Genomic DNA, 15,431 nt, shown 5'->3' on the forward strand with positions numbered 1-15,431 from the left:
AGGACTTAACACGAAGTTTCATGATTTTACTCGCTTTCCTCCAAGCTTCCTCTCTCTGTTTTTCTGTATTGTAAAACAAAATTTAACAGCAACGACAAAACCTGCCCTCCATTTCTTACTGTTGGTGGCATCGTGAAAATCCAGTCTGTGGAAGTATCTTAGCAAACACGGCGTGAAGCTGATTTTATTCCCAAAGTTTTTTATTTGTAGTCCCACAGAAGCAGATTCACATATGTTCACCTTTCCTGCCACCAATTTGTGTCTTTGCAGAGACTTTAATGTAAACATGGTGGACAGTTGTTCAATAACTCTGTGACCTCTAACTGAAACTAACATGGCAGCAGCCGCAAAGCTAATGCTGAGGCTCCTTTAACCAGTGGGTGGATGCAGAAAGCTGGATGCAGCTTCAGATTCTGAAAAATGAAGCTTTTCAGTGCTTTAAACTGGTATTATTTTTAATGACCAGCAGGGGGCGATTCTTGTCGTTGCAGAAAGGCCCTAGGTGCTTTTTGTCATGGTCCTGGGTCAAGCGACCCAGTATTTGAGTTCCATGTATCTTCTGTATTCATTTGCACCTAGCTTAGTTCACCTAGTTAATTTCTAGACTGCAGTTTAGTTTTGTTCCTTAGTTGTTTATGTCATCTTCCCCTGTACTAAGTCTCCCCGGTTCATGTGTCATGTCTAATCTCCATGTTTCCTGTTTTACTTTGAAAGTCTGTATTCACTGTCAGTGTATTCAGTTTCACTCCTCCTGTCCTGTCGTTAGGTTCATGTGTGTCAGCTGTGCTCCCATGTGTGGCCACTTCCCCTGATCATCCCTCATGTGTATTTAGACTCTGTGTTTCATACAGTCTGTGTCGCGTCGTCTGTGTTCTCACCTCCATGTTTTCCCGGTCAGTCTTTACAGCGAACATCATAGTCTCTGAGTTTCCTTAGTTTGTCACAGTAGTAGTTTTCCCAGTTTAGTTATAGCCTAGCCACGCTATCCTTGCTTTGTTTGTACACCTTGTCTCCAGCCATAATAAAGGCTCGCTTTCTGTTAAGTTCACTCCCGTCTACTCACTTGTGTACGCACCTGGGTCCATTACACACATTTCCGCACGATCTGCCTCCGCAGATCTTGACACTTTTGCTCTGTGACCTCAGCAAGCGCTTTCCTGATGAGTTTCTTGGCTCACTGAATGAAGCCTGAAGTTGATTTTGTTGTTTTGTAAAATACAGCCTGTGACTAAAGAAACATTAAACTCCCTGAAAAATGAGTTTTATTGGAGTAAATGTAGAAACTTTGGGAGGTTGTTGATTTTCTTAATCAGATTTGATAGGAGGAGGCCCAGCAGGTCCTCTGAAGGTATTTCTGTCTCCTGCAGCGGAGCTCGAGCCCCCGTTATGTTTCTATATGCTCCTCGCAGATGCTCCATCACCGCTCCCTCTGGATCCTCGTTCCAGTTATCGATTTCTGCCGTTCATTGAATCTCGCTTCATGGCTTCATAAATTTCATGGGCATGTGAGTGTTTGACAGGTTGGAGATTAAAATGGAATATCTCGCCAACCTCACGGGCATAAAGCTGCTCGACCTCCTTGACGTTGCTTTGTTGTTGTCAAATGAAAGTCGTGGTATATTCTCCTTTACAGAGGTTTAAATCTGGTGGACGCACAGGTCTGCAGACAATAAACCATTCAGGTTGCACATATTTCAAAGGTAAAAGTTGGGTTTTATTGTTTTCCTCTTATCAACAGTCCAAAGCCCACAAATGAGATTGTGACTTTCCTGAAGGAGGACCCAGAGACCACGAATTCCTTGTCGGTTTGTTCGAATTGATTGGTTTTGTATCACCTGCAGTATTTCTTTTAGGCTGATGGATTTCACTGATATTGATGAGTCATAATATAAGAGCCATTAAATTATTGACTTTGTTTTTTTGGTGACCTTGTTAGAACTGAAATGTTTCCCCAGTTCCTCAATAAGTTGACTGATTGAACTCGCGAACAGTTTAGCAGCCCCTCTGTGTGTCCTCTGGCCGGTTTGTCATGTTAGATTTCTATCAATTAAACCGCAAGTCGGTTAGCTGAACCAGTGATGGGTAGTAATGAAAATAACTGGACTTCATCAACAGTGATTAGGTCTGGTTGTTTTTAGGCCTGTGCTAATTACAAGAGAGTAAATGGTAAATGGCCTGTATTTGTATAGCGCTTTTCTAGTCCCTAAGGACCCCAAAGCGCTTTACACTACATTCAGTCATTCACCCATTCACACACACATTCACACACTGGCGATGGCAAGCTACATTGTAGCCACAGCTGCCCTGGGGCGCACTGACAGAGGCGAGGCTGCCGGACACAGGCGCCACCGGGCCCTCTGACCACCACCAGTGGTCAGAGGAGGTCTAGTCCCTAAAGACCCCAAAGCGCTTTACACAACCACTCATCCACTCATTCACACACACATTCACACTTTGTAGCCACAGCCACCCTGGGGCGCACTGACAGAGGTGAACAAAGATAGGTCATATCTTTGTTACATAAACTCAGTGAAGGTAATAACAGAACTACAGTCAGCGGCTTCATGTGAAGCCCGAAGTGTGATTGACATTTTGCATATTAAAACATTCAAACATTCAAAGTCCTTTAGTTGAGCGTTAAAAAGAAAACAAAAAAATTTATAGCACAAAAACTATGTAGTGATCATTTTTGAATCGTACATAGTTATATTTCACATTAATACTCAAATAAAACAGAATACTTTTTGTAAATTCTTTGTCACAAAAATGAAGTAAATGCTATTTTCACTTTTATGCTTGACTTAGCAAATATCACAAGCTGTGCCACAAAAACAAAAAGTTGACGGTCTAACCCGAATAGAATAGAACAGATTTCTACTACTCTAATTTTAACCGATTAATTCACAGGCACCGTTATATATGTGTCCAAACTTTTTATCATAACATTTTTATGCAAACTGGAGAAAATGACCTGAGTGTAAGTCTGAGGGTAAATGCAACGACGTATGTAGCCTTAAGACTGAACTGAAAATCTGAAATCAGACGCTGAATGTGTCCGATATCAAACAGCAGTTAATCAAGCAGCATGTAAGCCTGAGCTCTGCTCTCATCCACAGCTGCTGTATTTCACTCAGGCGATGGATCTGCTGGCCGAGCTGATGCACTAATAGTCTTTAATGCTCTGACTCTCCTGGTGTTGTTAGTATGCTCCAAACACAGACGTTTGCATTCAGTGATTAGCTACCAGTGCTGGTCCACTCTCACTAATCAAACGCCGCATTTAGATTAAACAATAACAGAACGTTCTCACTCGAGGGGTGTAACACAACAAAGGGCCGGCTCATCTGCAGGTAATGAGCAGGACTTTTTATGTTTGAATAGCTCCATGTATTTCTGTCAGGTTTTCCACTTTGCTGCTCAGGAGACAGACAGCAGTTGTGCGAGCTGCTTTCCCCCCCACGATTGAATATTAATTTCACAGCTGAATGTCTAATTTTTTTTTTTAACTGATTATATAATCAAATTATGAAACACTGGTTGACAGCCCTCCTGAGATCAGTGCAGAGCTTTGGTTGTTTTTCTGGTATAAAGCGAGAGGTTCTTTTAAAAATTAATCATGATATTCTCTCTGCACTTATCCCTCTGTGTGAACCGCTTTCATTCCCTCGTCTCAGCTTCACCACTTGGTCGGTTTGTTGGTTTTAAACGGATGGTAGACCAAAGCCTGTCGGCGGCACAACGACGTGAAAGAGGAAGGACTCAGAGCGGATTGAGTCGCCTCTCTAGCAAAGACCTGCGAAGCCTCGTCTCTGCCTTCACGCCTGTGTTCACCACATCAGATGAAACCGTCTCCATCTTGCTGACAGCCGCTGACGGCCGATTGTGCGAATATCTGCGGCCTCTTCGTGTTCCACCAAATATAACCACATGCTGTGAGTATGTGCATACCATAAATTCACGGTTCAGACGCAGAGCTAACAGGACTGTAACCTGCTGTCACGCTCACACTGACTGACATGCCTCTAAATAAACAGCACAGTTACATAAGCATGAGCTTTGCATGTGTGTGGTGCAGTCTGGAAACAGCACAGCACATATTGAATAATCATTATGTGTGAGCCCTCCAACGAGCTATAAACATTAAACATTTCCAGCTTTGTATTGTTACTCTTGGATTCTATTAGAGTAGCTTTGCATGATTTACGGATCATAATAAACATCCTTTATTTCACCCTGAGCCTCGGTGGAGCTCGCATCCCTACTGGTGCCTCCTGGTGTCTCCTTCACACCCCCGTGATTGTGCCAGGACACTTGACAAACCTTCTTCAGGTGACACGTATGGATAAGCTGGACTTCCTGTGCTAACATAAAGCTGAACAGGCTGAAGGTGACGTAGAGGACACTAAGAAAAATCAGTGAAGAAAATGCAGCGGTCTGTGACCACCACCTGCAGAAGTGAGGGTTGGTTTGTTGTTCCCTCTCCTGTTCATCTGTTTTCACGTCAGTTTGGATGAAAGCAGCTGAAATGGATTAACAGTGGTTTGATATCCCTGACTTTGTGTTGTACTGAGCCGATCGAGTGTTCCCTGAATCTGTTTATTAACAGTGTCTTATCGGTTGTAATTCAGCTTCAGCTGGCTTTTTGGGAGCTCTTTTCATTACCATGAAACATGTCATACATCTATAGTTACATTAAACGACCAGTGGGTGGCAGGGTGTGGAGTGACACATCGCTGTCCAATGTTGTGGTTTATGTGCAAGTATACCATTAACACTGACACAAATACAAGAGAACAGTCTTTGACTAGCTGTCCACTGTAGGCACCACTATGCGTGAAAGGGTTAATACATTTAAATTCTTACGTTTTAGGATTTTAACTGATTTTTTGTAGCTTTGCCTTTGTACAACACCACAGTAGATTTTAAATTAGTCAAGAATTTTTTGGCTTTAATTCAAGGAGTTCAACAAAAGTTTTTCATGAACTCTTCAGGAATTACTGACATTTTTATAACTATACAAGTTAAAGGTTAGTTAGTTAAAGTGCTGTAGCTGCTTGGGTTTAAATGTGTTGGTGGAACGATTAAATGTACCTGCAGGTGTTTCTGGAGCTCTGATCTCAGAAATGTGACGCAGTGATTGAGCAACTCATCACGACTGTTAGATTTGTATTGTTTATTGTCATTTATGCTTAGAAATATTTAACCATATATGCTTGGAGGTGTATAATCGATTGTGTAGTGATAGGATGTGTGATCCTTAGTTGTCTGCAAAGACTTTGTGTGCATTCCAGAGCACTCTGGCATTCACACCCACATTCTTGTCTTATTGTTTTATGGTAGGATAAACTTATCTGTTTTAGGCTAGGTGCCTTTTGTTTAGATGAACTGCTGGACTTCCAGATTTAGGGAAGTCATTTATGGGGTCACACTCTGACCACACACACACACACACACACACACACACACACACACACACACACACACACACACACAGACAAGTATACCTATGTAAGATGTTATATGTTAATGAACCAATGCATATTCATGTAAACCACAATAACAGGAGTGCTATGGGGAACCTGGCTGAGAGTCTGGCGGAGGTCAAGTGGGTGGAACGACACTTGGCTCCAGGCAGGTCTCCCTCATGCATGAGTAACACGAAGAACTTTGCCTACTTGCTGTTCAATGCTTTTGGCTGTGTAGTTAAACTGTCTCGTTCCAGCGGTGGGCCTGTGCTAGACAGACCCAACAACGACTAAATATTATCTTATTTGGTGATGGTGAAATTGGCTTTTTCCTTTCTCCAGTCAGACTATCAGAGGCATTTTTAATTCAGTGAGTTCAAATAATGAACAACAACAAAAACACAGTTCTAGTATTCTGCGTGAGCGGAAGTTAAAATACACCCAGGATCCCAAAAATGTTGGGACACTTTGGAAAATATAAATATTTATTCACAGTACAACGCACAAAGCATCAGATGCTTACACTGAGAAACAGTTGAAGTCACTTTAAATTTGATGGCATCTGTGTTCAGTGATTTCTGGAAGTGTTCCTGATCCGTAGTCTCCACAGAATCAGCGCTTCCGGAGGACCAGAGATCCCAAAGATTTAGATTTTTACAGTTGTTACAGTGGAAGATGACATATTTGAAGTGTTCACAATTTCACATTTCCCTGAAATATTTCAATGATTTTTTGACAGTTTATGTGTTTTTGGTGAATCTGTGTGTCTCTCAATGTTTTGTCTCTTTGTGTCAGCAGAGGAGAAGCTGGAGAGCTTTCAGGCAGAAAAACATGAATCGGGATTTTAAAAAATGGCTGCTGACCTGATGCTGATGGGGTCCGGGCCTTTGTGTTTGTGTTTGTGTGTGTGCATGTGTGCATGTGTATGTGTGTGGGGTTAAGAGGGTGTTGTTGTCACATCCTGTCGGTTCTCTGAAGGTTTTTGCCAGGAGGAATACCTGACAGCCATCTGGCGCTTGTTTTTCTTTGTGATATCCCTCACACACCAACTTTGACATGCAAATAACACACACACACTCTCTCTCTCACTGGGATGTACTTGGAATGAGATGCGGCAGCTTCTGCTGGTTTGAATAATTACGTTTTGATTTGAGCTGTTGTGTGTTGTATTTCCTTTCACTCAGTTTGTACTCATCTTTCATCTGCAGTTAAATAACTCGTGGTACGAGTATTTGTTGTTTCATCATCTAAAAACCCATCGTCTCAGGGATTACCCCAGTGCTCCAGTTCTTTTAATAATCATTTGGGCTCCTGCAGATCCTTCAAGTCTTCAAAGTCAATGATCTCAGTTTGAAAATAAGCCCTTAATTGACACTAAAATATTTCAAATTACTTTTTTGTTGTTGTTGTCTCCTTAAAAACGAGGATGAGTTGCGACAGCTCGTCTCGCTGTTGTCATGTCTGAGACCTGCCAGCACCTTACGCAGACCTTCATCACATGAGACCAGTTTGGAAACCCCCCGTTTAAAAAGATCAACAATACAAAATTATCTCCTCCTGCTTGTTCTTCATGTCCTCCTTCTCCTTCCTCTTCATCATCATCTTCTGTCTTCTCATCCTTGTCTTTCCTCTTGCCCCTCTTCTTGTCCTTGTTCATCTTTTTGCCGCGTTTCTCCCCTCATGTTGATGAGATTTGTATCGCTGTAACAGTGAGTGAAGTGAGTGGAACAAGTACTCCTTGTTTTGTGCTGAATTCTGACCTTAAACCTCACACAGGAAACTGGTCCTTTCATAGATTCGAGTTTTGGTTAAACTAATTTTCATTTACAGGGGCGTGACGGCTCGGTGCTTGACACGTTTCCCGTCGACCGGTACCAGAAGTCATGCTACCTGTTCACCGTCCTGGAGGAGCTCCTGCAGAAACCCGAGGTGGCGCACAGGGTCGAGGTGGGCCCGGAACAGTTGGAATTCCTGAGCCATGTGGAGCAGCAAGTCTTCCTCCTGTCCGATGAGTTTCCGTTATTTTCCATCCGAATGTGGGGGATACGAGGTCTCCTCACCCCTCTGAGCAGATAGGATATGTCTGGAAACATTATTCCTTTCTCTTAATGCAAAAAATCTGACAAAAAACCCCCCAAACATTAAATAAATGTATCGCTTTGAGTGCTTTATTTTCAGATATCTCATTTCTTTGTGCCACAGCAGGCACACACTGTAGTTTCTTAACCAAAACACATCATTTATTTGCCACAAATACCAAAGGCGTCAGATGTTGCAGCAGACAGAGCTCCAGCACACCCTATTATTGTAAAAAAAGAAAGGCTTTAATTGGCATTGGTAGACGACCCCAACCCTCCCATACACAGAAGTCTCACAGACATATTAAAAAATTAAAAACACATAGCAAGTATTTTTCTCTATTTACAGCCTTAATTTGATCTATTTGTAATGAATTTATCTGCGTTAGCTCCTGTGTCAGGAGATAATATATTTTCCTTCTATCACTTTAGATAAAACCACCAAAAATGTGTGAAATGTTTCTACTGGAGTCTGTTTTTTTTAAGCGTCTTTATTCTGCTAAGTGGTACAAAAACATTAACTGTCTCAGTATTTCATTATGAGCTCTGTGGGGATTTGCTGGACTTTAAAGTGTTTGTCTTTGGATGAATGACACTGAAACATAATTGAAATGATTCACGGTGAGCGCTAATAGGATTGATTTCCCCGTGAAGCCGACACAGACCCGCTTTATTTCTGTGAATAATGACTGGAGCTCTTGACCTTTGATATCAGAGCTTTTGGTGTTTAACAGAGTCAGAGCAGGTCTGTGAAACTTATTAGCTGTTGGAAGGCAAGTGTTTAAACTTTGATCTGATAATTTGATCCATCCATTTTATTCATGTATTTCTTAACGCAGGTATAAAATGAATCCATTAAAAATCTGACATGGAATAGATGAAACGTTCTGGAGGTCTTTAAACTCCTCTACAGGTTTAGGCCACGCTGTTAACGTTTGGGTAAAGACTATGAATGACTCATGATGAATGGTACCATTTATTATTAAATGCCATGTACAGCAGGTCCCCGTGGGTTTGCTGTCTTCCAGGTCATGGCAGCCTTAGATTAGGCCCATGTGACCCTGATAGGTTGGCAACACCTCAAGATGACAACCCCACTAGAGGTTCATTATCTCAAACTCCTCATCAGCTTTGATAACTAAAGAAGCCTTTCAGATAAAAGGTGAAGCATTCATGCATCCATCCATCCATTTGTTTTGATTCTTTCTGTCCGGGTCCTCATTAACTGCCCCTCCCATTCTTTAGGAAAAAAGAACTTCACTTGTTTGGGAGCCTATATGAGCTGATATCGTTCCAAGATGGCAGCTCCTCACTCTCTCTCCTCCCAGAAAGCTGGTGCCTTTCTGGCGCCCCACTTAGGTCATCTTTCTGCTTTGGTTTGTAGTTATTTCTAATTTCAGTCACGTGTTGGTTATAGGTTAGCACGTAGTTTTCTTTTGTCTTTCTTTTCCTCAGTTTATACTTAACAAAGGAATCTGCTTTATGTCCTTAGCGAGCCGGGCATAACCATATCTCTGTGCAGGCTGAAAACATCTTCATGAACCTAAAAAGAAGTTTGCACCAACTTGAGTTTTTAAGACTTACAGAATATCTAATAAATACATTTTAACTAATGAGAAAAGTTTTTCTTTCTGAAACAAAGACATTACGTGGCTGATCACTTAAAACAAACCATTTGTAGGCAGTGTATAGGAGCTGTTTTGTTTTCTGGTTTCATTTTGGCCAGTTAAGCTCAAACTGCAATCAAGCTTCAGTTTTTGTTTCCTGCAGGTTAATAGTCCATCTGGATAATAAAACAGAGGGATCCTATTTCCCAGAATGCATTAGATAATGATGAAATAATGGTTAGTCGTTTATGAGCTTCAAGTTTTCCTTTCCTCCGTCATCCACAAAGGGAATTGATGTGTTTGACGGCTTACAAACATCAGCTTCGGCGTTAAATCCACCGTGTTAGTTGTTTTGATGCCAGAAGTGATCAAAACTAAACTGTGTCCATACACTGTGGCTGATAATTAGTGCTAACTAAGTTTCCTTATTCACTAAAATTGGAGCACAATCTTTGATGATTGTAACAGTCACGGCCCTAATAATGCAAAGTTTAAGGCTGCGTTATTAAAAAAATCACTGCCTCTGATTAACAGGCAAACTATACATAGAAACTAGTAACAGGTTGTTTTTTTTTATCAGGCTGTAAACAAGTTTATTTCTATGGTAAGATTGGACATCTTAACATGTGTGCCTGTGGGGACTCAGGCACTGTTAGAGACCCTCAGAGGAACTGCATGTTTTGGGACTTAAGTAATGGCTTAGTTTTCCGATAGTTTTTCCGATTTTAATTTGCAGTCAAAAATAAATGAAAATAGAACTCACTGTGGTTATTACAGTGAAATTATTGTAAATGTTACGGCTGATGGAAATTATTTGACTTTTACATCCACTCATCTCTCTCTCTGAATTTTAGGAAGGGAAAAATGTAGAGGGACTAAAACGAGGTTTTAAAAAGTCAGAGGAGACGTGCTCTATTATGTGGAGTGTAAATGACTCCCTGACTGTCTCTGGTATCGGATTCTTCTAATGGAGGCTGTATCTCTGTCAGCATCCTAATGATGTGGGCTGCCATCGTTCGGTTTCCAACTCCCTCCTCGGGAAGCCGAGAGGCTCCATCAGCAGTGCTGCTCTCTCCCCTGCTGTTCATTCGGCGTGTGAAATAATAATTTGGGCACGAGCGCGGCTAAATAAGCTTCCTGGTACGTCATCGATACCATCGCTCCTATTGTGTTTGCTGCAGGCTTCTGGCCCTCTCCGTCTGTGATCTCCTCATCTTTCATATCCTGTTGAGAACAGCAAACCAGGCATAGGGCTCGCATTAGAAAAAAGAAAATTGGGTCGCTCATACGTGCGCTGCTGGTTAATGTGCCTCTGTGGAGAGGTGGATACGTCTCTTCCTGTTGGGGGTGTTTGACGGGCGCAGGCATGGCGGATTGGGTCATCAGCTGAGTACCCCAGTGAGAGGCACTCCCAATGATGGATGATGGGAAAATGACTTCATAACATGAGAAGTTCAGAGGCTGGTCCTGGTTTATTTGTGTTTAGCATATAGAGCCTGAATCATTTGTTCTTCTTTTTACATGTCTGCACTTTCTAAATCTTCAAACTTTATTAGCTTTTTAGCTTTACATGAAAATTTGCCCCTGTTGTGATGTGGTTCCTCTTGCATGCTTCCAGCAAAGGTTCAAAGTTAGTAATTGGACGTTATCTAAGCTCTATATTAGCTGGCCATTCGAATCATAAAGGAGTTGTTTGGTTCAGGCTCTGTTTGGTCTTTCGACTGGATAATGTCTGTAAATATTAGTGTCACTGCCTCTGCTGAAGTTCCTGAAATCTGCATTCTATTTAATGGCGACCAGGGGGCAATACCTGTGTTTGAAAAATGACATCTGCGTGTATTGAGATTTCTCACACGACATGAATTAAGGGTTGTGTGCCATATTGGATGCGATTCAAACGCTGGCTGAGGAGACATTTATTCTGGTTGGCAGTAGTTGTTGGAGGTTTCTGGCTCTTGCTGGGTGAAATCAGTTCCCAAGAAGGCATGTTGGCGTTGTTAGAAGATTGCCTGGTTTTTCATTTTTATCTGCAAATGGTTGCTAACAACTCAAGAAAGTGCAAGGCAAACTTTTTCAAAGGCAAAACTTTTAGTTTCCGTGTTTGTGGACGAGTCTATTGCTTCCATTCAATCTATGACTGCAGCGGTATGCTAACAGCCAAAACAGTCGGAAATATACATTTGTCCCCCAATGACCACTGGTTGCCAGGTGGTTGCAGATCAGACTTTAGGCCTGTGTGACTGGAGCCTACACTAGCCTACCTTGCTTCTCACACACTGAAAATGGCAAACAGGTCAAAGTTACGTAGTTGGTGGTCACATATCTGCAAAACCTCAGGAGAAGACTGTGGAGGCAGAATAAAATGCCAAATAAACAGGTGCCTGGATAACAAAAGGCTTCTTCAGTTCTGACACCTGATGGGGATTCCCAATATTTTTTACCACCTCAAATGTCGTCCTGAGAGACGATGCTCCCGCCTCCCATCGTGTGAGTCATGAAGATCACGAGTCAGTGTGTGAGTGGGAAATATAGTCTGGTTACAGCAGTAAATATGTTTAGTTTTCGTGCGTGGCAGAAGAAATGTTTTCTTATACTTCCTCTGAAGGAGCAGTGGTACTTTAGGCAGCAGACCAAACCTCTCTGAGGAATATAAGTGATGTATTGTTTTTCACTTATCATTAATTCAACAACTTTGACTGCCTGTAATATTATTATTATTATTATCATCATTATTATTATTTACAGTGATGTACTGAGGGAAAATAAGGGACGTTAAACCCTGTGATTTGCACTGAGCGGTGGGGGAGGCAGTGCAACCCTATAACCATAATGAAGACTCCAAACTGAAGACTCAAAGAGATGCATTGCAGCCTCACAAGGCTTGATTTAAGTTTGTACTGCTGAAGTTGTATGGGGTATCCTCTTCGGTGTGGAGAAGTGAAAACCATTAGAGGCAAGTTTTTGGTAATTTCATGGCGTTTGTTGGGTCAAAAAGCTGCACCCTCAAGTGTGTCTATGCTTATTTATTTGCGAGTTGTTGTGACGGAGATGAATCTAGTTTGTGGCAGTTGCTGGACGGGCTGACCGTGAAATACTGAAGGGATGATGAAAAGCACAGAGAGCTTGAAGTTCGGGTGCAAGAGCATAAATCAGTGAGGCTGTGAGACGGCTTAGTGTGGAAAGCCCCGCAGAAACTGAGCAGGTTGTGTAAATAATGCATCACTAAGCTTTATCCACACTCTCCCATTGGGATTGGATAATTTATGAGCTCTGACTTCTTCAAACTACACAACCCTGATTGATCTGAAGCTAATTTTCCATATGTTCTGTCACTGCTGTTATAGGTAAGGAAAATACTTAAAACCATCTAGTGGTGTAAAGGTCAGAAATGTGAAGTTGGAGGTTTCTGAGCTTTCTACAGGTTTATTAAATTCAGCACATGCTTCATCAAATCTGTATTTGAAAGGATGACAAAAATGGAGTTAAGCAGCAGAACAAGTGAAGAGAGAAAAGACAGCATGGAGGCTAACATGAGGATCACCATAAATACAGAGAGAATTGAATTTGTGAGAGAACTGATTCAAAGAAACATGCATCCGAATCCTCTGAGCAAGAGAAGAGGATTAAGCCTTTATGTGTTGGCACATTTTGGATGCAAAGGAGGTTTAAAGGGAGTCAAATGGGAGGTATAAAGACTTTTTCTTTATATCCGTGAGGGCTGGGGCTGGGGGGTTGATCCATTTAGACTGATAAAGATGACTTCTTGAGTTGTTGTGACCTTGACTGATCCGGGAGCTGATTGAACTTCCAGATGCTCAGTCTGTGGCTTTATATGACAGATGATTCAGAAATCAACTGTAACTGCCGCGAATCATTTTATTACCAGAGAGTAATTGGCACACCAAATTGGGACCTTGAAAGGATATTAATAACTGGGCTGCAAGGTGCTCGTTGAACTGATGTTAGTCTCTCTCTGCGTGAGAAGACAGATAAATGTGATTTATCTGGTAAAAAACAAAGTGCTTGCTTTCTTACATTGATTTATGATTTATAAACATTAAAAATTGGGCACACAGTGGCCTGGACACCAGATATTTGAAGACTTGGAAAAGTAACGCTCTTTCCGTATGGACATGAAGCTCAGGATCAGGACTTTCACAGCCAGTTATCCAAACCATGCAGCAGCATATTAATGAATGACCTCATGTTGTGGATGGATCATGTAAGGTGTTCTTGTGGCTGAGGTTTGGTCTGTTCTTCTTCTTCCCATCGTATGATGCCGTTTGTCTTTGCCCATCGATGACCCTCATCAAAATTATAAGAAAAGGTCTGTGACCTCATTGCGCAGACTGTTCTGGGCAATGACAGTCTGCGCAAAACTGAAAATTTGTGTTACCTGACACAATTTCAGAGACTTTATGTGGCGGGGCGTGGTCTGCGGTGCCGTGCAGAGGAGGCGGACGCACCTGCACGGCATCCGCAATCACGCCCCGCCGAATCAAATATTGTACTGGGTCCTGTGGTTGGCGTTGTTGTTGTGATAATGTTGAGTCGGCAGCGGGAGAGCTGCAGCTCTGTGAGTATTGTGGACAGCAACCGTCAAAGCATTAATAAAAAGCATCAAAATGCCACTGGGTCTGCCGTGTATGTTTACACTTTAATTTAAATTTCCTACAGTGAATCCACTGCAAGAGTCATACATTTCTGTTGTGGATAGTGGAAAAACAGGAAGTTTCTGTCATTTGTTTATCTATTACTCATTTACTTTCTTTGTAGTATGAATGTCCATAGGAAGGGTCTTTATCAGTAAGGAAAACCTATGAAGTCTCAGATCTATGCCCTCCTTCATATTTTCCAAAACTGTCCAGAGGGCCAGATTGTCAGAACAATGATGGCCCCTAGCCCTTATGTTTGACACCCCTGGTTTGGAAGCTCCAAAGACTAGAACTCATCACCTGCCTCTCACATGCACTAACTTTCACTGTTGTTCTGTCAGGTTTGTCACTTGTTTTTTAACCTTTTACTTTCCTTCTTGCAACATAGCATTTTGTTTTCATTAAATCACCTGAATCTTATCTGCTCTGTTTGAGAATGCACACTGACATTGAGAAATGAAACTAACGTGTATGGAAGTAAGAGCAGTAAAGACTTTTACACTGAGCTGAAATCTGAATACGTTGATTAAATACTTTTTGTGTTATTTATCTTGGTCCCTGTGTATTGTTTCACTAACAGAGTACAGTTCAATACATTTTATATATACAGTGGCTTGCAAAAGTATTCGGCCCCCCTTGAACTTTCCCACATTTTGTCACATTACAGCCACAAACATGTAGGCGATCGTGGCTCAAAGAGTTGGCAGTTCGTCTTGTAACTGGAAGGTTGCCGGTTCGAGCCCCGGCTCAGACAGTCTCGGTCGTTGTGTCCTTGGGCAAGACACTTCACCTACCGTCTACTAGTGTTGGCCAGAGGGGCCGATGGCGCGATATGGCAGCCTCGCATCTGTCAGTCTGCCCCAGGGCAGCTGTGGCTACAGCTGTAGCTTGTCTCCACCAGTGTGTGAATGTGAGAGTGAATGAATAGCGGAATTGTACAGCGCTTTGAGGGCCCCGAAAAGCGCTATATAAATGCAATGTTATTATTATAAACATGAATCAATTTTATTGGAATTCCACGTGAAAGACCAACACAAAGTGGTGTACACGTGAGAAGTGGAACAAAAATCATACATGATTCCAAACATTTTTTACAAATAAATAACTGAAAAGTGGGGTGTGCGTAATTATTCAGCCCCCTGAGTCAATACTTTGTAGAACCACCTTTTGCTGCAATTACAGCTGCCAGTCTTTTAGGGTATGTCTCTACCAGCTTTGCACATCTACAGACTGAAATCCTTGCCCATTCTTCTTTGCAAAAAAGCTCCAGCTCAGTCAGATTAGATGGACAGCATTTGTGAACAGCAGTTTTCAGATCTTGCCACAGATTCTCAATTGGATTTAGACACCAGACAGGTCAGAGATAAAGTTATTGAGAAATTTGATGTGTTAAGATTTTGATAAAATAGTAATAAATTTACAATTGAATGGAGTCAGGTTAGAATCACATGCAATCGATTTGTGATAAAAAGTGAATTAAATGTGAGAAGTTGGTGACAATCACAAATTTGTTGCTGTCTAGATGCACAGAAATTCCTATTAACCACTTTGGTTCAAAATCCAGCCCGAGCTTCCTAAATGTGAAACAGATGTTCAGAAATTCGTCCACAAATTTTTGTGTTACAG

General features: G+C 41.8%; 1 protein-coding gene across 2 annotated transcripts in view; it reads left to right on the forward strand.

The window, feature by feature from the left end:
* The window catches only part of mei4 (meiosis-specific, MEI4 homolog (S. cerevisiae)), a 77,784-nt gene extending 69,425 nt beyond the window's left edge, over positions 1 to 8,359 (forward strand). For both annotated transcript variants that reach the window (XM_004561065.2, XM_004561066.2), the window contains one exon: positions 7,296 to 8,359. In XM_004561065.2, the coding sequence (XP_004561122.1) occupies positions 7,296 to 7,541 (246 nt within the window). In that variant the 3' untranslated portion in view covers positions 7,542 to 8,359. The remainder of the gene's footprint in view (positions 1 to 7,295) is intronic.
* Positions 8,360 to 15,431: the final 7,072 nt, after the last annotated feature.

The sequence above is a fragment of the Maylandia zebra genome, linkage group LG15 (assembly GCF_041146795.1).
Source record: "Maylandia zebra isolate NMK-2024a linkage group LG15, Mzebra_GT3a, whole genome shotgun sequence".
Lineage (NCBI taxonomy): Eukaryota > Metazoa > Chordata > Actinopteri > Cichliformes > Cichlidae > Maylandia > Maylandia zebra.